This window comes from Triturus cristatus, chromosome 9, assembly GCF_964204655.1.
Source record: "Triturus cristatus chromosome 9, aTriCri1.1, whole genome shotgun sequence".
Lineage (NCBI taxonomy): Eukaryota > Metazoa > Chordata > Amphibia > Caudata > Salamandridae > Triturus > Triturus cristatus.
Genome location: NC_140592.1, coordinates 69572444 through 69595922, shown reverse-complemented (window position 1 = coordinate 69595922; position 23479 = coordinate 69572444). Strand labels below are relative to the sequence as shown.

The window sequence follows — 23479 nt, the reverse complement described above, 5'->3', positions numbered from 1 at the left end:
GCCGTGCTTGAATGCACACAGGAGTGGTAATTGTATATATATATATATATATATATATATATATATATATATATGTATTATCTACTGGCGGTCGCCAGTAGATAGTTATAGTTACAACCTAGTTTCCATAGGAAATCTCAAAATTCTATTTTGAATAACTTTGGCGCCGGTTGACGAATCCTCGCGAAATTTTCAAAACTAATGGGGCGCTCCGTTCAGCTCCTACCCTGAAAGTCTCGGGGTGATTCGTCAAGCGGGGGCCGAGAAAAGGGGGGGGTCCCAAAACACGTTTTCCCCATGCATTTTTCCATAGGACCTTTAGTCGCAGCTACAGCCCGAACGGCTGAACAGAATTACGTGAAATTTGGCAGAGAGGTAGCCATAAGGTCAAGGAAGTGCCTTTTGCAGGTCTGGTGTAAATCTGTCCAGTATTTCCTGAGAAAATAGCATTTAAAAGCATATATATGTGGGCGGAGCCTAACCACACATCTCATCCTGAGATCTGATTGGCTGTCAGCACTTCATCCAAGAAGTGTTGGCAGCCATCTTGGGACCAATATACATGATAGCACCTCATTAAAAAGCATTGCAGTTAATAGACGGTTTTAAGACTTTAGTTACATTATAAATCATTTGTTGATGGTACTATACTCATTTTAGGAATTGTGGTATGTTCTAAGGTGATTTCACCATGTGAAAAAGCCTTCTGCTGGGATATCATGATTGAGAGAAAAATATTTTCTCATGCTTTTACCACAGAGGTTTGGAAGGTGATCTATAAGCTAAACTGAGAGCTTATTTTCTGTAAATTCACATTATCTTTCTCAGTCATGTGAGAATGAAGTCTGACATTCTCAGTAAAACATGTACATCCAACAAGGGCAGAGACAGTCAGTTGATTCCTTTGTGTTCTACTGCAGCTTCCCAGAGTGTTCCAAAGAACTACTAGAGTGCTAACAGTCCTACTTATGATAAACGTATGGCACACCTGAAGCCATCTTGCTTGGATTAAAGTGGTAACTCTTAAAACATTTAATTTAAAAAGGAACAAAATGAGGGGGTTCATTTTTCCATAAAAAGTATGATTAGTGCTGCAGAAAGAAAAATTAGGGCACATTGAGTGACTTCTCAAATCCTCTTCTATTTTATTAAAAGATTCTGACATGCAGACTGAAACATGCACTTTCAATACCAGCAGCAGTTTTCCCTGGTGAGCAGTAGCTTTACTACAGTGATCTGATGAGCAAAAAGAGTGCTAACATTCTGAATTTATGGCAAATGTGTGACACATCTGAATGCCTTCTTGATGGAATCAAAGTAAAAAACTGAAAGTATTTCCTACTGAGGAGACTGCAGTAAATGAGGAAATTAGGAAACTTCATAACAAATAAGTCTCCCAAGATGGCCACCAGAGACAAAAGAGCCCAAATGTAGCCCAAATATCACCCAGATGTAGCCCAAGTATAGCCCAATGACAGAATGTCCCAGAATGTTCTTAAAAACAACTAGAGCGCTTACTGTCTTCATTATGACAAAAGTATGGCACACCTGAAGCCATCTTGATTGGAATAAACTGGTAACACTTAAAACATTTAATTTAAAAAGGAACACAATGAGGGGGTTCATTTTGCCATAGAAATTATGATTAATGCTGAAGAAAGAAAACGAGGGCACATTTTGAGTGACTTCTCAAATCCTCTTCTATTTCATTAAAAAATTCTGACATGCAGACTGAAACATGCACTTTTAATACCAGGAGCAGACTTCCATGGTGAACAGTAGTTTTACTACAGTGATCTAATGAGCAACTAGAGTGCTAACATTCAGAATTTATGGCAAATGTGTGACATATCTGAATACCTTCATGATGGAATCAAAGTAAAAAACTGAAAGCATTTCCTACTGAGGAGACTGCAGTACATGAGGAAATTAGGAAACTTCATAACAAATAAATCTCCCAAGATGGCCACCGGAGACAAAAGAGCCCAAATGTAGCCCAAAATCACCCAGATGCAGCCCAAATATAGCCCAATGACAGAAGTGTGCAAAACACTTATTATTTTGTGTTGTTGCAGTGTTATATAGTGCAGGCTTGTCAGGTATTGGAGTGCTTTACATGAGCATTGGTTACATCACACAAGAACAAATTCATTTTGGTTGTAGACATGGGGAGACTAAGTGATTTGACCAGAATCACAGAATGTCGAGCTGAAGCAGAAACTTCAACCTGGTTCCCCAGTTGCAAAGTCTGCAGTTCTGGAAGTAACACCACATCCTCTCCCCTAAGTGCAACATTTAATCAAGTGGTCAACTAGATAAAAAAACAAAGATAACAAATAATTTAAAAGTGCTTTGTCGCGATTTGAAAACTCAGAAAATATGTCCTTATTTTAGTCTTTTAGAGCACTAACCATAATTTTGATGCCAATAAGTCCCTCTCATATGTAATTTCTAAAGGAAATGCTCTAGGTATTACAGTTTTGATTACATCAAGATGATGTCAGGCGTTCCACACTTTTGTAATAAATATATGTTGGACCCGGCCTCGTGGCGTGGTCCTTAACCCCCTGGATTGTGCCCGTTCCCCGCCCCGGCCGTCACGGGCCACCCGTCTGAACTGCACCAAGGCCCTTCACCCGGAACTGCACGTGGTCGCATACTCCTCGTGGCTCCGCCATCTTGTTGGCATCCACGTCACACCGTGCACCAGCCGGCGCGACCCCGCTCAACCCGGCCTCGACACCAGCGAAGCCCCGACATCGAGGCACCACGAACTAGCCAGGGGGTGCCGCAGGAACCATTCATCGCCCCCGGCGGAGGACAGTATCAATGGGACCCCCAACTGTCCTCCCCTCTCGAGGCGTGATCGCCCTGCACCTCCCATGGGCCTGGCGCCTCTCCTGCTGGGCGTCTGGCCACCTCCACCCGGCCACTCCGCCCCCTCGGGTGCATAGGTCCGGACATCAAAGGGCTCCAGACCTATATCTGGGGCGACCCCACCACAGCTCAGGAGTTGTATCCCGGAGTCGAGAGCCCTGCTGATTGAATCGCGGCTGACCCTACGGAGAAGAACTCTTGTCGGAACCATCACGAGCCCTGCTGACTGCGTCGCGGCTCCTTCTTGTGAACCCTTTCTGAACCACCTAGAACATCGGAGCCCTGCTGACGCTGTCGCGGCCCAACCTCGCTGAAACCTTCCTCGGAGCCCTGCTGACGACGTCGCGGCTCGAGCTGAGCAGAAACCATCTTGAGAGCCCTGCTGATTGAATCGCGGCTCTCCACGAACTGTACGCCAGAGCCCTGCTGACGCCGTCGCGGCTCGACCCATCCGAGATCCGGAGGTCCTCCAGCTTGAGGATAAGAACTGGGCCCCAGGTACCCTCGTACCGCCCTCCTGCCAAAGACTGTCCCGTTACCCCTACCCTTCCAAAGAGACACTGAGACTTTTGGTGGATCCCTTCGTGTAAATATTGACCTCGTAACCTTTTTATTGCTGATAAAGAATTGCTTGTCTTGAGACAACCTCCTTGAGTCCGGTGTGGTGGTGTTACTGTGCTAGTACGTGATAGGAGAAGGATCTCCCAGGAGACTTCTCGGCAGCGCTCGGCTACTTCGTGCAGTGAGAGGGCCCCCCTTGGTGGTCTCACCGACTCCTCGGGGTCCGCCTTCCAACATTTGGTGGCCAGCGGCGGGATCCGAGCCGAACGCAGTACGTACCAGCCAGTACCCACTAGCTACCCATCCAAACGAATAGCATCATGAGCAGCCAGGAAAACAACGCGACAATGGAGTTCCAGCCCGAACGGCTGGAAGAATATACGCACAAAGAATTAAAACAGTTCTGCAAAGACAAAGGCATTGCAACCACCAGCCTAGGTACCAAAGAAGAGATGCAGAAAGCTCTGAGGGCATGGTTGGAGGCCGGGGCAGGCCCCTCCCAGGAAGAAGGGCCCTTGCCCCTGACGGAGACCACAGCAACCGCACTGACTCCGGCAACCGGAGGAAGAAAGAGCCTAGAAACCGGCCTCTCCGAAGAAGAAATACGAGAGAGGGAAAAGGTCCGGAGCCACGAGCTAGAGCTCGCCCGACTGCGGCTGGACGGCGAACTCCAGCTGGCAGAAAAGAAACTGGCCCTCGAGCAGCTACGCCTTCAAGAAGAGATAGAAGAGAAGAGACGACACCGGGAGTTGGAGGAAAAGAAACTAACTCTTGAGCACAAGCGCAGTCTCAAGGAGCTCGAGATCAAGGCCAAGAACGGAGGGACTGACACCCCCAGTACTAGAGACACTCTACCGCCTCCCGAGGCCAAGGTACATATCCCGAAAGAGGTCGTCAAGGAGTATTACAAGAATGACGACATCCAACAATGGTTTAAGGCCTACGAGGTGGCCATGACCTCCCATCGGGTGCCCCGAAAAGACTGGGGCGCAGGCCTGTGGGGGCGATTCCTGAGTGAAGGGCGGGACACGCTACTCCAGCTACCGGAGGAGGTGATGACCTCCTACGATCACATGAAGGAGGCCCTGCTCACCCGCTACGGGCTAACAGCGGAAATGTACCGCCAGCGGTTCAGAGACTGCAAGAAAATCCCGGGTACCACATGGGTGGAATATGTGGACTTTTTCAGTCGGGCCCTAGAAGGGTGGATCAAAGGAAGCAAAGTAACCACCTACGGGCAGCTGGTCGACCTCATCGTGTGGGAACATCTTTCCAACAATTGCTTCGTGGAACTGAGACAGCACCTCCTCGACAGCAAAATGACCGACCCGCGAAAACTTGCCGTCGAGGCCGATCGATGGGTCAACTCCCGGGTCCTCCGGAGCTCAATGGGGGAGTACCAGAGGAACCCCAACGGACCCCCACGCCAGCGCGGTGGGGGGGAGGGCCGAACAGGAACCGAGACCCTCCCGCCGGGGCCCCCAGGAGCCCCCCTCGAGGGCCACCGCAGCCACATCTCTCCCCGAGCCTAGCTCGAAGGGTGGGCCCGGCCCGACCCGGATCACGGCCACCAGTGACCTGCTATGGCTGCCAACAAACCGGACACTTTGCCAGCGATCCGGCCTGCCCTCTGAACCGAAGAAACGGGGCCGGCGGGCCCCCGCCCCGGCAGCTGACAGCCGCCGCCTTGGGGGGAGGAGAAGAGGAAGAGGAGGCCCTCGACCGAGAGAACACTGAGTGGGAGCCGGCAGCCATGTCCCTGGTCTGCCTGGGTAGCCGAGAGATGGTACCCTGCACCCCCATCCCAACCAACACCCAGAAGTACCGGCAGCAGGTCACGGTCAACGGGCCGAAGCCCTTCGCGACACAGGCGCCAGTATCACCGCTGTCCGCTGCCACCTGGTGACCCCTGAACAGATTCTACCGAATGTGCTGTGCCCCGTACGGACGGCCGACAACAGTGAAAGCCTATGCCAGATGGCCCTGGTCCCCTTCGAGTGGGGAGGGGTGACGGGCCTGCTGAAGGTGACAGTGCGCGACGACGCCCCGGTCGACTGCCTCCTGGGGAACGACTTGGAAAGTTCCCCCTGGGCTCAAGTAGAACGACGAGAGCACCTCCGAATGTTGGGACTGGCTGATTGGGCCTGCGCCATCACCCGGTCCATGACCGCCCAGGCCCCCCGCTCATCCTCGACCTCCGGGACCGCGCAACCCGAGGGGCTCACACCCCCTCCCACCAGCAGCGAGGAGGAGGCGGACACCGACCCTGGGCCCAGCGAATCCTCCCCCGAAGGGATGGCTTCTCCGAGCGCCCTACCAGAACCGACGCCATGGCAACACGAAGGGGGCCCCACCCGAGAGCAGTTCCAGCAAGAGCAACAGTCCTGTCCCTCTCTCGAAGGGGTCCGACAACAGGCGACCGCGCAAGCCAACGGTGACCAGACCGGCACCCACTGGATCTACTGGGCCGAGGGCCTGTTGTACAGTGAACAGAAAGTAGCAGAACTCGGGGCCAGCCGCGTGTTGGTGGTCCCCCTCCGCTTCCGGGAGTTCCTTCTCAACCTGGCCCATGACGTACCCCTCGCCGGACACTTGGGGCAAGACAAAACGTACAGTCGTCTGGTGACCCACTTCTACTGGCCCCGGATGCGGAGAGATGTGGACAACCACTGCCATTCCTGCCAGACCTGCCAAGCCAGCGGAAAGACGGGGGGGGTCGGGTCAAGGCCCCCCTCCAGCCCTTTCCCGCCGTCAGCACCCCGTTCGAGCGGGTCGGAATCGATATTGTGGGACCCCTGGACCCCCAAACCGCCCTGGGCCACCGCTTCATCCTGGTCCTCGTGGACCACGCCACCAGGTACCCGGAGGCGGTCCCGCTAAGAACTATAACGGCCCCTGTGGTAGGCCGGGCCTTGATGGGGATCTTCTCCCGAGTGGGATTCCCCAGCGAAGTGGTGAGCGACCGCGGCACGAACTTTATCTCCAGGTACATGCGGTCCCTGTGGCAACAGTGCGGGGTCACATACAAGTTCACGACCCCCTATCACCCTCAGGGGAACGGACTGGTTGAGCGGTTCAACCGAACATTAAAAGGGATGATCCAGGGCCTGGAAGAACCGCTCAGGCGGAAATGGGATGTCCTGCTGCCCTGCCTCCTGTTTGCCTATCGGGAGGTCCCGCAGAAGTCCCTGGGGTTCAGCCCGTTTGAACTATTGTATGGACACCCGGTCCGCGGACCGCTCAGCCTGGTCAAGGAGGGCTGGGAGATGAAGCCCCGATGCGCCCCTCCTGACGTCTACCAATACCTCCTGACCCTCCGAAACCAGACCCGCAAGTTCCGAGCCATGGCCGAAGCCAACCTCGAGGCCAGCCAGGAGGACATGAAGCGGTGGTACGATCGCAACACCTCTACTGTAGAATTCGAGCCAGGTCAGAAAGTATGGGTCATGGCCCCGGTCGAACCCGGCGCCCTCCAGGACAAGTGGACTGGGCCCTTCAAGGTGGTGGAGAAGAAAAGTCCCGTCACCTACCTGGTCGATCTGGAGTCCCCCCGGAACCCCCTCCGGGTCCTACATGCTAACAGGCTAAAACCCCACTTCGCCCGGACCGAACTGAGCCTGCTGCTGGCGACCGACGAGGGGGGAGAGGACGACTCCGAGCCCTTGCCCGACCTCTTGCAATCCGACATTCACGATGGATCGATCGAAGGGGTCCAACTCGCCTCGTCCCTGACCCCGGAACAGCGCAACGACTGCCAGCAATTACTGCGGGACTACGCAGCCCTCTTCTCTCTCACCCCGGGGGTGACTCACTGGTGCGTCCACGACGTCGACACCGGGGAGAGCCCCCCCCATATGACACAGAGCCTACCGGGTGCCTGACCGAGTGCGGGCCTGCATCCAGGCCGAAGTAGCGAAGATGCTGGCCCTGGGGGTCATCGAGCCTTCCGACAGCCCGTGGGCCAGCCCTGTCGTCCTGGTGCCCAAGGCCGCAGCTCCCGGTCACCCCCCGGAGTTGCGATTCTGTGTGGACTACCGAGCCCTGAATGCAGTAACCAAGACAGACGCACACCCGATACCCCGGGCCGACGAACTCATCGACCGCCTAGGGGCCGCTCGCTACTTGAGCACGCTGGACTTCACCACCGGGTACTGGCAAATCCAGCTCACCCCCGGCGCCCAAGAAAGATCCGCCTTTTCGACTCTGGATGGGCATTACCACTTTCGGGTGATGCCCTTCGGAATGAAGAACGCCCCGGCCACCTTCCAAAGACTGGTGAACAAGGTTTTGGCCGGGCTTGAGGCCTTCAGCGCGGCCTACTTAGACGACATTGCCGTGTACAGCAACCACTGGGCCGAGCACCTCCGTCACCTGAAGGCCGTCCTGGCCGCCCTCCAGCAGGCCGGGCTCACAATCAAGGCCAGCAAATGTCAAATCGGCCACGGAGCCGTGACCTACCTGGGCCATCAAGTGGGGAGCGGGCAGGTGGCCCCCCTCCAAGCGAGCAGGTGGCCCCCCTCCAAGCGAAGATAGATGCCATCCAGACCTGGGAACCCCCCCACTACCCAGACCGCTGTCCGGGCCTTCCTGGGCCTCACCGGATACTACCGGCGGTTTATCCGAGACTATGGGAGCATTGTTGGCCGCCTCACAGAGTTAACGTCCAAAAAGCAGCCCAAGAAGGTACACTGGACACCCCGCTGCCAAACAGCCTTCGACACCCTAAAAACAGCCATGTGTACTGCTCCAGTGCTGCAGGCCCCGGACTACCAGAAGGAGTTCGTGGTACAGACGGACGCCTCCGAGTATGGGATCGGGGCCGTCCTATCCCAAGCCGACGAAAAGGGGCTCGACCGACCAGTGGCCTTCATCAGCCGACGACTACTGCCCCGAGAGCAACGCTGGAGCACTATTGAGCGTGAGGCCTTCGCTGTGGTGTGGGCCCTCAAGAAGCTCCGGCCCTACCTCTTTGGCGCCCACTTCCGGGTCCAGACCGACCACCGGCCCTTGCAATGGTTAATGCGAATGCGGGGCGAGAACCCCAAGCTGCTGCGATGGTCCATCTCGCTACAAGGGATGGACTTTGACGTCGAACACCGGCCCGGCAATGACCACGCCAACGGCCTGTCCCGCTTCTTCCGCCTTGACGAGGAGAATCCCCAAGGAGATGGGTGACTCTCCATGCCTTCGGCTGGGGGGGGGGGGACGCCTGTTGGACCCGGCCTCGTGGCGTGGTCCTTAACCCCCTGGATTGTGCCCGTTCCCCGCCCCGGCCGTCACGGGCCACCCGTCTGAACTGCACCAAGGCCCTTCCCCCGGAACTGCACGTGGTCGCATACTCCTCGTGGCTCCGCCATCTTGTTGGCATCCACGTCACACCGTGCACCAGCCGGCGCGACCCCGCTCAACCCGGCCTCGACCCCAGCGAAGCCCCGACATCGAGGCACCACGAACTAGCCAGGGGGTGCCGCAGGAACCATTCATCGCCCCCGGCGGAGGACAGTATCGATGGGACCCCCAACTGTCCTCCCCTCTCGAGGCGTGATCGCCCTGCACCTCCCATGGGCCTGGCGCCTCTCCTGCTGGGCGTCTGGCCACCTCCACCCGGCCACTCCGCCCCCCTCGGGCGCATAGGTCCGGACATCAAAGGGCTCCAGACCTATATCTGGGGCGACCCCACCACAGCTCAGGAGTTGTATCCCGGAGTCGAGAGCCCTGCTGATTGAATCGCGGCTGACCCTACGGAGAAGAACTCTTGTCGGAACCATCACGAGCCCTGCTGACTGCGTCGCGGCCCAACCTCGCTGAAACCTTCCTCGGAGCCCTGCTGACGACGTCGCGGCTCGAGCTGAGCAGAAACCATCTTGAGAGCCCTGCTGATTGAATCGCGGCTCTCCACGAACTGTACGCCAGAGCCCTGCTGACGCCGTCGCGGCTCGACCCATCCGAGATCCGGAGGTCCTCCAGCTTGAGGATAAGAACTGGGCCCCAGGTACCCTCGTACCGCCCTCCTGCCAAAGACTGTCCCGCTACCCCTAACCTTCCAAAGAGACACTGAGACTTTTGGTGGATCCCTCGATCCCTTCGTGTAAATATTGACCTCGTAACCTTTTTATTGCTGATAAAGAATTGCTTGTCTTGAGACAACCTCCTTGAGTCCGGTGTGGTGGTGTTACTGTGCTAGTACGTGATAGGAGAAGGATCTCCCAGGAGACTTCTCGGCAGCGCTCGGCTACTTCGTGCAGTGAGAGGGCCCCCCTTGGTGGTCTCACCGACTCCTCGGGGTCCGCCTTCCAACAATATAGAATGTTAGCAATCTAGTTGTTCATTAGGATACTGTTGAGAGGCAGAGGCCAGGGGCACGGACTCTGAAAATTGAAGGCAGGTAGGAGGGTGCAAAGGCAACAATTTAACCACACTGAGCAGGCAGGAAGGGCCGTGGAAGCACAACAGACTATGGAGGGCAGTGGAAAGGGGGGCAGGGGCAACAAACCAACAATACAGGACTTGCAAGAGAGGCTGTGGCAATGTAATAAGACCATTGTGGGCAGAAGGAAGAGGCAATGGTAGTACAACCATACATGCCAACAGACCCGATTCAGTCAGGAAACGTCCAATGTTTTTAAGCTCAAATGGGCTTTATTTGATCTGTCTCCTGTCTACAATCTCCTCTTTTTCAATGTAACTCAAAGGGGAACATCAATACCCCAGTTTTTTTTCAAAATCTCCCTCTTACCAAGTTCAAAATGTTCGCAAGTATGGTACATTGGATCATGGAAGGAAATGGGGTAGGGACATGGACTTGGATAACAGAGGACAGGAGGGACATGGAGAGGTGCACCAAACTGACCCTGCAGGGCAGGCATCAGGGTTTGCAGCAGCACAATACACCACACAGGGCATGCAGGACGGGAGTGCAGCACAACAATCCATAGAAAGCAAGAGGGAGGGGACAGGACCATGCACATGGACAACAGAGAACAGAGAGGCAAGAGGCAATGGTAGCTAGCTGACCATAATGGACAGACAGGAGAGAAAGCTGCAGCATAACAGACCATAAAGGGCAGGAGGGACGGATCAGGGGCATTACAATGGAACAGACAAGCCAGGAGGGAGGGAGTAGGGGTCTGCACATGTAAACAGAGGGCTGGGGGCAAGGGGGCAGGGCAGGAGCAGCAAGATAGCCATGGGGGTCAGGCAGGATGGGCACTAGAAGCAAGACACACCATGAAGAGCAACAGTGAGACTGTGATGGCAAACACACAGACCATGGAGGGAAGGTGGGAGGGGGTAAGGGGCAGCTAACTGACCACACAGGGAAGTTGGGAGGGGCCATTGCAGCACAGAAGACCATGCATGGCAAGTGGGAGGGTTAGTGGCAGCACAATGGCTATGATGGGCAAGAAGGAGGGTGCAGGGGCATGCACAAAGGACGATGGAGGATAGAAGGGAGGGTCAGGACCTGTGCACAGACAAGAAAGTTCAGGGGAAGGGGCCTCACAACAGACCACACGGGGCAGGCAGGAGGAGCAGTTGCAGCACAACAGACCAGGGAGGGCAGAAGGGTGTGGCAGTACAATGGACCATGTAGGACAGGAGGAAGAGGATAGGGGCATGGCATGTGGACAGGCAGGGTGGAGGTGGTAGGGACAGGTTACAGTCATCTGACAATGCTAGGCAGGTGGGAGTGGCAGGTCCATGGAACATGGTGGGCAAAAAGGATGGAGCAGGGGCATGCACAAAGACATCGGAGGGCAGGGGGAAGGAGAATAGGGGCAGCAAGCTAAGCACAGAGTTTAAGCAGGAGGTCAATGATGGGGCATAGAATTGGGCAATGGAGGGCAGGAGGAGTGGACTGGTACATCATACTAAATTGAGGGCAGTGGCAGCACATCAGACCATGCATGGCAGGAGGGAGGAGGCTAGTCCATGGATTCACACAACAGAGGATAGGGAGGAGGGGGATGGGCAGCAAGCTAACTGTTCAGAGAAGGCGGGTATTAGGAACTTTATTGTTTTTAAAACATTGTGTCTGTGCGAACTACTTAAAATATGAACAAGTATGCAGCATAATCTCACTTTTATTCAGGAAGAAGAGGACGTTTGTGACTGACTCTGGGCTCACTTGGCAGAAACACGCCCTGACCCTCCACCCCCTATCGCAAAATGTAATGCCCGTGAAAAGGGTAGGTGAACACAGTGTTATATAGAACATAGTCCTGAGAGCACGATTGAAAATGAAAACTAGATATAGTGTATGCTATAAACTATGCACCAAAAAGTGTGATATAAGATGAACCGGGCGTGAAATATAATATGCAATACATTGGGCGCAATGACAGATTCATTGGAGAGCGCGAGATAGCACAGGCACTAGCGCGTGATATGCGCCTTGGAGTGTAATATGCACAGGGCAGTGTTGTGTAACCTAACTAGTCTCTAAAGTTGTAATATAAAATATGTGCTGGGGAGTGTAACGTTGCATATGCACTGTGACAAAGATATGGATCCCAGATTGTAATATGTATGGCATAGCACTGTGCGTTATAACATAGGCATCGAGGAAGGCACGTTAGATGGGGCAATATAACCCGTGCTAAGACAAGTGTGGCATGACATTTTCAATTGGTGGTGTTACAGTGCACATGGGCTAGAGAGTTTCATAGCATATGCACTAGCTAGTGGAATACAACACAGAGGTGTGTGGCACTCGGCAGGAAATGGTGGGTGTAACATAGCATTGGGCTCTGTCAGGAGCGCGCTGTGACTCAAGTGATGTTCGTCCCCTTTCCAGAGAGTAAAATAAAAAGTATTACACATCCGGCAGTGGATGTGTGCTTTGTTAACCGTGAGGGGGGTTTCTTGCATAGTTTTGATAGAATTTGTCGAATCCCCTTTGAATGGCTTAGTGTGCATGTGTATTAAATGTGCCCGTCAATAGCTACCCATGTTTGTATAAATAAACGACAAGGGTGTCTACCGGGATTAGGCACGGTAGGGCATCAGACATGTCAGAGCTTCACTAGTGGTGTAAATACATTCCACATGGATTCATTGTATGCATAGTCGCCTTTTAATGAATATCACGCAAATCGTCATGGTGATAGGTACGTACGGTTTGTCCAGCATGTCCTAGGTGTGTCTATAAATATATATATTTTTTAAAATAATAAAAAACAGTGGCCGGCCCTGGGGATTGGGGTCAAAAAAATATAATTAGGAGACAGGCCCTGGGGGATGGGGTCATCAGGGCCAATAAATTAGAATAAGGGGAACCATACAGCCCCCCTTCTTAAAAAATTAAAATAAATAAAAGACTGGCATCGTGCCGGAGGCCATGCCCCCTCCGTGCAGCACTCTGCAAACGCGCCCCCAACAGGCAACTCCAGTATGCGCCAGGGAGCTGCGCTGCAGACAGGTGTTCTGAGGCCAAGCTCCTTTCTACACATCTCTGCAACGCAGCTCTGTGGCGCTTACTGGAGGTACCTAGTGGGCTAGTTTGACCCTAGGGACCCTCAGGATTCAAGGGGACTTAATCTCTCAACTTAGAACAGCCACAGGAAGCGTTTACACAGTGGTGAAGGGAGGGGACGGGGCCTGAGGTGACGTGTGCAAACACGCACTATGGCACGTTTTAAATTGGGGATATAATTTCCCTTCAATACTGAGGGCCCCTGGGGGCTAACTAGCCCACCAAGTGCTTCCAGTAAGCGCCACTGAGCTGCATTGCAGAGAGGTGGTCCAGGCCGTGCCACTTTTTACACCTCTCTGCAACGCAGCTCTGTGGCACTTACTGGAGGTACCTAGTGGGCTAGTTGGACCCTAGGGACCCTCAGGATTCAAATGAACTTAATCTCCCAACTAAAAACGGACACAGGGCGTGTTTACACAGTGGTGAAGGGAGGGGACGGGGCCTGAGTTAACGTGTGCAAAAACGCCCGGTGGCCAGTTTTAAGAGGTAGTTTTAATCCCCATGCCCTATTATATACTAGGGGCTTACAGGGGAGGTCATGCTAATCACAGGGGGACCCCAACGCATAATGTTCCCTAGTGTATGTAGGTGTTTTCACTGTATTCTAAGTGTCTTTTAACATAGCACTGGCTCTAGGACTGGTTAGTCAGACTCAGTTACCACCAGTATCCGTCTGAAAAAGTTGAGGGTAGAGGATGATTTTGCAACAAGGCTTCTTTCTGCTCTTCTTTTTGTTCTTTCTGTGCATTTTTTCTTCTTTCTTCACATGTCCTATCTCTGTAGGCATAGTTAGAAATTAGCATTTAAAAAACCTTTGAAATTCACAGAAAAAACCATAGGTTTCACACGTTATAGTTACGAATTAGCATTTAAAAAACCTTGCAAATTCACTTAAAAAACCATAGGTTTCACACATGTTATAGTTAGCTGGACATTTCACACGTAAAAAACCAATGAAATTCCCCCGTTATAGTGAGTGCAGGCAACTATAACTCACGCGACCGCAATCCTCTGCTGATGACGTCAGATATTACATCACTGATGACATATGTGTCTTTATGAAAAATAAATATTTGTAATATATGTATAGCTAAAGATTAATGGAAGAAGACATGGGTAAATAAGTGTCTAAATACAGTGATGTAATATCTGATGTCATCAGCAGAGGATTGCGGTCGCGTGAGTTATAGTTGCCTGCACTAACTATAACGGGGTAATTTCATTGGTTTTTTACGAGTGAAATGTCCAGCTAACTATAACATGTGTGAAACCTATGTTTTTTTAAGTGAATTTGCAAGGTTTTTTAAATGCTAATTCGTAACTATAACATGTGTGAAACCTATGGTTTTTTCTGTATATATATATATATATATATATATATATATATATATATATACACACACACACACATATGCACACACAAGTTTGAACCTTTTTTGAGATCATGAGGAAGGGGCGGGATAAAGCTTGGGTGGTGTGGGCGAAGGGATTAAAGGAATAAACGTAATAACTGGACTCTCTCATGCCCGTTGGACTTTGCTGAACGAAGGATACGGCAACTTAGAGTTGTCCATGGGCAGGGCATTATTTAAAGCGGTTCCCACCTGTGCTCAAACCCGAGCCTAACAAGAAACGGACTTTGAAAAGGGCCATTATGACCCTTGTATAGTGCATACTGTGAAGTGGCCCGCCTCAAGGTGTCGGGGTGAGCGCAGGGTGAGGATGTGTTCATGACAGCAGAACACAGTTAAGAGCTCTGGAGTTGAATAGGAGTAAGGGAGATTTACCTATTGCACCAGTCAGTGGGTCAGCTAGGTGTTGATTACATGCTCATCCAAAACCTGGCCTCTCTGCACAGAGCAATGGGTGCATTATGTGGCAATTACAAACTTTGTCAAAGTGTGTGAAGGAGCTATACAGAACTGTTGAAATGTGGACAGAAAAAAAGGGAAAAGAAAATGCGGTGTTTAAATAAGTTATGAGATAGAAAAGTGGTACGAGATAGAAAAGTGGGGTATGTGGGGATGACGCAGGAAAGTACACATAGGGTAGATCGAAACACTGATGAAGTGTTAGAAAAGGGCGAGAGAAAAGGAGTGTACCGAACAGTGAGGAACTGCAGAGATAGTGGAGTGATTGAGACACTTCTAACACCACTATCCCTTTGCTGCCCTTAGTATTGTTTGATTCAGTCATTTTCATAACTGGAACATGTTCTTTTCTAATCACTCACAATATCCTGGTTATTTATCTGATCAGGCTAGCAAGCACTGGCAAAGTCAATAGACGCATGTTCCTTTTATGTGATATGCATGGATGCTCTTATAGGACACAAATCACCTGCATAGTTGTCACACTGCGTCAAGCACTGGATTCTAGTTCTTACCCACATACTGGCCAGATAGCACACTGCACCAAGTGCAGAATTCTAGTTCACACGTTTTAGGGCACAATACTTGAAAAGGGAGTAAAAATACACTTTGTCCACGCCACTTTTACAGACCCCACTCCATCTTTTATATCCCAATTAAAGAACGGTCCATGGGGATTGCGAACTGCACTGGTGAGGAGGTGTGCAGTTTCTTTTGAACCAATGTAGAGGTTTTTGTTCTCTACTCAATTCTCATTTTGTGGCTACTCCATGACATGTCATTATGCCCCGCCCAGTAAGGCTACTTTTCTTTATTCAAGATGGACCCCGCCTGGAATTACCAACTAGTCCATCTGTCATTTTATGAGGTCAGCAATGACCCCCTTTCTAGTGTATGCTTAGTAATAAAATGTGAGGTCCTTGTGCTAATAAACGTATCACATTTATTCTGAAATTAGTGTTCCCCTCGACCTACCCTAATGCACTGTGCAGACAGCGTATGCGCTCTTCCGTGCACCAGGAAATTTGCCTTCAGTGGCCAGGAATGGCTATTCTTTTCAAAAACACGGATAATTTTGTGACCGTTGGAACTAGCCCCACAGGATAAACCAGGTCAGATGAGAAGGTTTCACTGACCATGGGCACTAAACTAGGCCACTGCTCTCCAGACTTAAAGAGCTGCAGAATAGTTGATGGTCTAAAGCGCCTGCCCCGGTCAAAGTCATAGCTGTACTGGGGTGTCTTTGCTTTTTTTAAATGTTATTTCTGAGTCACAAAATACTAATACATGTATCATCAACTGCAAGCAGTCAATACTAATGTAGAATGCATTATATGGTATCAAACTATTTCAGTAATCACGACTCTACATAGTTTGGGCTCTTCCTAAATAGCATACCAATGTATTAAGAAAGACTCAATACAGGCTAACTTTTTTAGCCACAACATGGTAATCGTTTCTTAAGTTGCTCAGTCATACTTCAACACCTTGTATGGACCACTGATCAACAGACATTACACGTCAGCCGTATTAAACAATCACTTAAAATCACTGACATCATTCAACCATGGTATTTTATTTAAACTCCATAAGAGGTAAACTGTAGATAAATAGTTACAAATGTTTTAAGTCGGCATGTGATACAGTGCATTCATATACAATCCTCCGAAACATGGCATTGGACAAACAAATCCGGGACCATAATTCAGTAGATAAAACATTCTTGGTTTATGGGCCGAATTAACATGAAATTGAATATATCATTTACATAGACACATGATAAGTATTCTGAATAAGAATGCCAACAGCTTCTTCCATTCGCTTACTTTGGGGTGTTGAGCACTGGACACATTCTAAGAACAGATGAAGTGAAACTTCAATGGGGAAAAAGTGTCCAGAAACTGTGTGAGGGGTATTTATTTCCTTCACGGAAACCCCCCTTTTAATGATTACCAATATACATTTTATTTAAGGAACCCTAAAACAGAGAGGCCACTGTTTAAGTATGCATAAACAGGGGACGGCTGTACAGTTAAAGAATACACTGAACAAGTAACTCTAGAAAAAACATTGTCTTGAAATTGCCGCAGAGTGTTCTCTGAGTAAGGTGCAGCTTGAAAGACAATCCGCTTTTGGAAATGCGATTAGGGTCAGGCATCCTTAAAGAAAAAGTATAGTTAATATGTACAGATTTTGTATTATGTACTATTTGATTACATAAGCACTGGCCCTTGCAATAATGATCGGAACAGCGGCAAACACTTTAAAATGCTTGCACAAAGCAGTCCGGAGACTGTTGCTATGTGAGGGCAGAGACAACCTGTTGGGACACGTGAAATGAGGTTTTCCTGCGTAGCATTATGCTACACTGCACATCTGGCAAACGTCAGCGATGGGATTAAACTGCACGAGTTAATGAAGTTTCTTTTGTAGAAGCTCAGTCAGAAAAGAGGATATTCCTTGATCCTGCAAGGTAGTCATCCGTCAAAGCCCACCTCAAGAGGCTCCAAGCTAAGACTTCAAAAATGCACTTTAATGCACCACCATGCATGTCAAGACAGCACATTCAAGGTTACCCTGCTGTTATAACGTTCCCTTGCCGCATAATTTTATCTTGCATGAATCGTTTCAAACCATCTTGCACTTACAACACCTTATCAGTGGGTGTCTAGTTTTAACCTGAGTATATTAAGATTATTTGGAAACTATCCAGAAAGATAAAGGTTCATGGGCTGGAAACATATTTAACAGCAGGGCTTAACCTCAGCAGCCTTTTTGGGAGATGTCTGCTCCAGAGTTTTTGGTAACCTCCATGGTGGTGAAGACCTGCAAAGAAAACACATTTGTTAAAAATTCGTTCATACTAGATTTAGGACATAAAATGCAGGCTCTTACATTTAGGCAAGGATCTTAAAAACACATCTAGAACAGTACTTCGGTATGGACTCTTTCTATGTAATAATATGGCTAAGACTTCACTCGATGCCCCAAAGGTTCTTAGGACTACACAAATGTAACATTGGTAAGTAGGCACCCAAAGGCTACAACCTGAATGTTTATTAAGAGCCACCAAGCTTTGCCAATTTTTTGAGCATGACAAACATGTATGGCGTCTCAATCAGAGGAAGGGAGGGGGATATATTAATACAAAGCAGATACCATCTCATTAACTGTTACAGGTAAGAGTACTTTATCACTCCAGCATTAATTTGTTTTGTATTTGCAGATAGTGCTCTGAGCCTCTAAGGGGCAGGAAAGGTTTCTGGCAGGACAACTAAACGCGTGCATGTTTAAACTGGTGTACCAACTGTGAACATCAAAAGGGAAATGATCAGAGGAATATTTCAAAACTACAGGCTATGAACGACAGCCTGAACTTGCATGTCCCCCTTAGTCTGTTACAAAGCTGGGGCATGTACTTTTAAACATGACAAGATCTAGTGAAAAAATGGTATGATGTGCGAAGATGCATAAATGCTTTTAAGGATACGAAGAAAGAGGACTAATCCTTTAAGGGATCAAACTGAAAAATCTCAAATTATACTGGAGCACAAATGATGAGGGATTACAATTTTACTAAAGCAGCAGGTACTGGGAACTCCACTGTAAGGAAGTTGTACTTCAGTCCCATAATTGTTTGGTTCAGACCAAGGAAGGAGCAAAGACTGTTCTAGCTAAGGATGTTTAACATTAGCAAAATATCGAGCTCCTAACAACAGTCAGGCTTCATCTCAAGACTCCAAGCATTCTCGGATACACTTTCTTGGTGTTCCATGGCAAGGTAACCAGCAATTTTGGAATATAAGAGCCACGCTATTTTGATCTGGATTGTCCCTACTGTGTGGAAGCAAGTCAGTAGAGTCCTTCGGGTGGGAAGTTACTTATATGTAGTAACATTCTTGCAGCTTGGGACTAGTTTTGGATGCAGTGAATCATGCTGCCATCTAGATGTTGGGCTAAGAAGAGCCTGGTCTTTATAGGAATGGTTTTTAGGCAGGCAGAGAAAAAAGCGACTTGCGATGTAGTCAACAATATCCCACACTGTAGGCACCAGCTTCAGATTATTTCCCCCTTGCATCGTTCCTTGTGGGAAGACTTGCACATATTGCAATAGTAAACAGTGTTAAATTACCCCTTTTTACCATGGAGTTGAGCACAAGAGAAGCAGATGCCCCACACATACAACATCAAATGGAACTACTGAGGGTGTGCAGAGAATGTGGAATGCCATGAAGGACCCACATGCGCATGTGGGATAACCAAAGAACTCTGAATTTAGTCAGAAGCAGTTTCCAACCCTACCACTAGGTACCAAGAGTGGCCACAAGCTAAGAATGGGAGTGTAATCTATTTAGTAGTTGCCCACACTATGCAGCTTTTTTTCCATTGCCAGGCGGTGGCACAGTCAGAAGCCAGATTTAGAGTTTGCATCCTGTTCTAGGAACAATGAGCAAATTGGGCACAGAAAGCAACTTTTTATAGGCTGGGTCCAAAACGAAAGTATCGATTTAAAAAAAAAGATACCAATCTTGCAGTAGGTAGCTTATTGAATCGTCTAGAAAACAGACATCTTCATGCGTTAAATGTTATGCTTGCGCAGCCTGTTAACACTAAAAAAGTCAGTTCATCAAGTTCGATTTTAGTTCTCGGCTACCAGACTTAGCTGGCTGTATGCGAAAGCCTCCTGGGAACCATAAAAACGATTTTTTTTTTTTTTTATAAACACACGTAAGATTGGGCTGAGTCCATCTGCTGTTTACCACAGGTTGGCTACGTCACCTATCTGCTTGCTTCGTATTCAAAAGGCTTCCTTCCTCTCCTTGGGTTTGTCCCTTCCCTGGAGCATATCCTTTTAACCATCCTTTTGATTGGCTAACTTGTATCCTTGCATTGCTCACATTCAGGGAACTACTTTATTTTTCTTACAGTGCATGCCTTGTCATGATCTCTCCCTTTTGGGCTGCTTTTTACTCCTCCTGCCCTAAGGGCTCCATGCTACTCCCTCCTCCTTGGCTTCTCTTAATATGGTTTTAAAATTATTCTATCCAACCACCCCATCCGTTGCACACCCTGCTTGTTGCGCATCCTGCCATATATACATTTACTGCCGGACCTTCCATTTTTTTTTTTTTAAGGGCTTTCGTGCAAGTAAAAAATGCATGTAAGGATGTTACTGATGAATTCTGTGACCATACAGAGGAAAGTAGACAAAGCTAGACTTCCATTAAATGGTCATGTAACTCAGAGGTGACTTGCAATTTCCTATTAACATAAGGCACTGGATATTTTATTCCATATAATACATGTTCACACGCATCCCCGTTTCTACAGGCAGCTTAAATGCTTGGTGTAAAGTTCTTCCACATGAAAGAGTATGGTTACGGACATGAATGAAAGCAAAATATGTAGTGAGAAATAACATCAAAAAGCAGTCAGTAGTTATTTGAGGTTAATGTAAGTCTGACTAATAAAAATGATGTAGCTCTGAATCCAGAATCATTCCTAGAATGACCTACAAAGTGCACACCAAAAAGTTACCAGGAGAATAAAAGCCAGTCCACGATTTCAGTGTACTTCTGCTCCGACTTGCCTTGCACTTTAGTTGTTGGCTATTTAGGAGGCATTTGGCATCACAATATCTAATACGGTATTCCTGTTCAGCAGCTACATTATTTCTTTATTACAGGTGATTAGAAAAGTCACAACTCAACTGTAAACAGGAAACTGTAGACTGTCTTTAATACAAGGATTGTAAGCTCCCCTGTATTACATGCATAATTATTTTGAAAATGTGGATTCTGTATTTGACAATAGTTATTAAATTCATTTACATGTTATGTGTAGAATGTTACAACCCCTATAGAAATAGTATGGTGAACGTTCCAATCTGCTCTACAGTTTACATTTTTTTTTAACCCACTAGCCGAGTATTTTGTGAATTAAGCATAGTTAATATTCGTATTGATCCGAATACACTTCAGACCACCTGCTAACATACAGAACAAGCTGAGGCAAAGCCAGGCATTCTCATCTAGGATACCTACAGGCTTTGCTAATGCTTTTAGTTGATACTGCACAGCATCGGGAAAAGGGAAAATGATTTTGGTTGATGCAGTGCAGCATTGTGTGTGTGGGGGGGGGGGGGGGGGGATAATAAGTGTCACTGCACAAGTGTACACCAGTGTCATGACACAGCCGGACACCATTTTCTTCATTTACAGATCCAAGGCGGCACCCCCCATGGATTTGCAAAAAGGGAAAAAAAAGGGGAAAAAAGCTTATTGCACTGCAGTGTGGTCTGGCAGTAAAAAGCAGCTGGCAGGCTATCCCAAAAGTATAAAAAAATTAAAAAGCCATGTTGGGGGATGGTGTGGTCTTACAGGAGGAATTAAATGAAACTGTGGGTGGGCGGGAGTGGAAAGGAAGCAACACAGAGGGCGGGGATTGAAGCACGAGGGAGAAAAACACAGGGGGAAAAGGAGGTGGTATACAAGTGAAAGCCAAACAGGGAATGCGAGGGGTTGGGGAGAAGAACACTAACAAGAGAGCAACACAGACATGGGGAGATAGGCACAAGAGGGAAATCGGTGGAACCCACATACACACTGATGGAAAGCAAAACAGTTTTGTTTTTATAAAATGCCCAAAATTTGAGGAATGGAAGGACAGCAGCCAGTCAATTAGAGAGATGGTAAAGAGGCAGGTGAAAGAAGCTCAATATGAACAAGCTAGGACAAGGAAAGTCGTTGAGTAAGAAGAAAGCAAACAAATGGACAGGCTATAGGCACCTGATGGCTCTTGGAAAAGGAACAGTTCTTCGAGACATCTGCCCTGCCTAGTAAGCTCCACCTAAAAATGAACGGACCGTCCAATTCCCTACTTGTAACCTTAAATGCTTAATCCATTCTCCCTTTGTAGGAAAACCTATGGTAAAGTTTCATCATGTGCGGTTTAAAAACAGATCACGTACCTCTGCATTCGTAGGGTGAATACCAATGGTCTCGTCAAGCAACTGCTTAGTAAGCCCGCATTTCATTGCCACGCCAAAACCTTGGGTAACTTCACCAGCATTTGGTCCCAAAACATGAAATCCTACGACACGATCCTATAAAAGTAAACTGGGTAGTTAATATCCACAAGGAACAGACGATGTTATAGAGTGCTACTTGCATTTAATCCAAAAGTTCTTAACAAGGACAACCTAAAGGCATGACAACATCCTACAACGGAATAAGAGTACAAATATGCTAAAGATGAACCGGAGAAGCAATAAATAAAACTTATTAGGACATATATATATATACACATGTGTAAATTCTCTAACACAAACATGCATTTTAAACTCAAATTGAGCAACACCGTAATAACTCAGCTGTCCAACCTCCAAGATAACTGGTGTCATGGACTACTGATCTACTGGGATTTTGTAAAGCAATCCACATGTCCTTACAGTCACTTCTGGGTATCATCTTTAATCCTCTGCCCATAGATTACCTTCACAACCCAGGCTTTACATTCATATCCCATTCCATTGACTAACTTCATTCAAACGTCACCTCTTCTAAACACCATTTCTACCCCGGGCACATTTAGCTGTACCTGAAAAACAAACCTAGTCTGGACCCAGACAAACTAATTACTGTCCCCTGCCGGTTTGCTTATCCGTACCAAAATCTTGGAAAAAGTAGCAGCACTTCAATTGCAAATCAAAGTTAATTTGAAGTCACTCTAATTCAGCTTTCTGCTTGACTAACAAGTCCTACTAAGCTGCCTTTCCAACATTGCTGTAGGCGAGTTTTTATAAGGCATGGCCAGGCTGCAGTCAGCTTGCATTGACAGCTATTTATATTTGCATAATAAAAGTGCACATTAATTTTTCGTAAGTCTTTCACTGCCTGTATTTTTGCTTATTTCCTTTTCTGGAAAATCAACAAAAATGAAATCTTAACTGTTGTCTTTTCCAAACATAAAATGTAATATTTGTGTTCGAGGAAGCAATGTTCAGGATGGTCCTTTATTTGGTAGCTTTCCAAAGTTACCCACTGATGTCCTGTATAGGACATTCATTAGCAGAACCAACCATTGTCCTGCTGTTACTTAAAATGTCAATTTTATTTCCTTTATTAGTCATGCATAACATAACTAATGAAATGCATTAGCATTAGAAAGAAGGTGTCTCTAGAAGCATCTTGTTTACTAAAATATATAGATCTATGTGTTTGCAACATTGCTAGTCCAACCCAGTTATGCCACATCATACCATGTACTGTGTGGGGCTTCTGCTTCCTCAAAAATTAAAAAGCTGTATTATTTTAGAGATGACAGTCTAGTCAGACTTACATTAACCTCAAATAACTACTGTATTTCTTTGGCGGTAGACTTTTTGCTTTTCTAGTGAAGTTGACTAGGTTTGTCTATTTGATTTATACTTGGGCTTTCTACGGATAACTGAGCAGACGCCGAGTTAGTCTGTTACTTGATTTATACTTCTAGTCTGCTGTCCAAATAATCGTAAAAAGCTCTACCAGTCCGTTTACTGATCTGTCCTTCCTTGGGTTTTCTTCAGATGCAGATCTTAGGTTAGTCCTCTTGTAGAACTATATTTAGATTATTTTGATTCTGCTAATCTCCCCAATGAAGTTTTGCTTTCTGGATTGATCATTTTTTGTATACACCCATGAGCTTTTTAACCTGGAAC

General features: G+C 48.1%; 1 protein-coding gene across 1 annotated transcript in view; it reads right to left on the bottom strand.

Annotated features, from left to right (window-relative positions):
* Positions 1 to 16337: 16337 nt before the first annotated feature.
* The window catches only part of TXNRD3 (thioredoxin reductase 3), a 108822-nt gene continuing 101680 nt past the window's right edge, over positions 16338 to 23479 (bottom strand). The window contains exons 15-16 of the mRNA XM_085624416.1: positions 21752 to 21886; positions 16338 to 17607 (exon numbers count right to left, since the gene is read on the bottom strand). Of these exons, the coding sequence (XP_085480542.1) occupies positions 17539 to 17607; positions 21752 to 21886 (204 nt within the window). The 3' untranslated portion in view covers positions 16338 to 17538. The remainder of the gene's footprint in view (positions 17608 to 21751; positions 21887 to 23479) is intronic.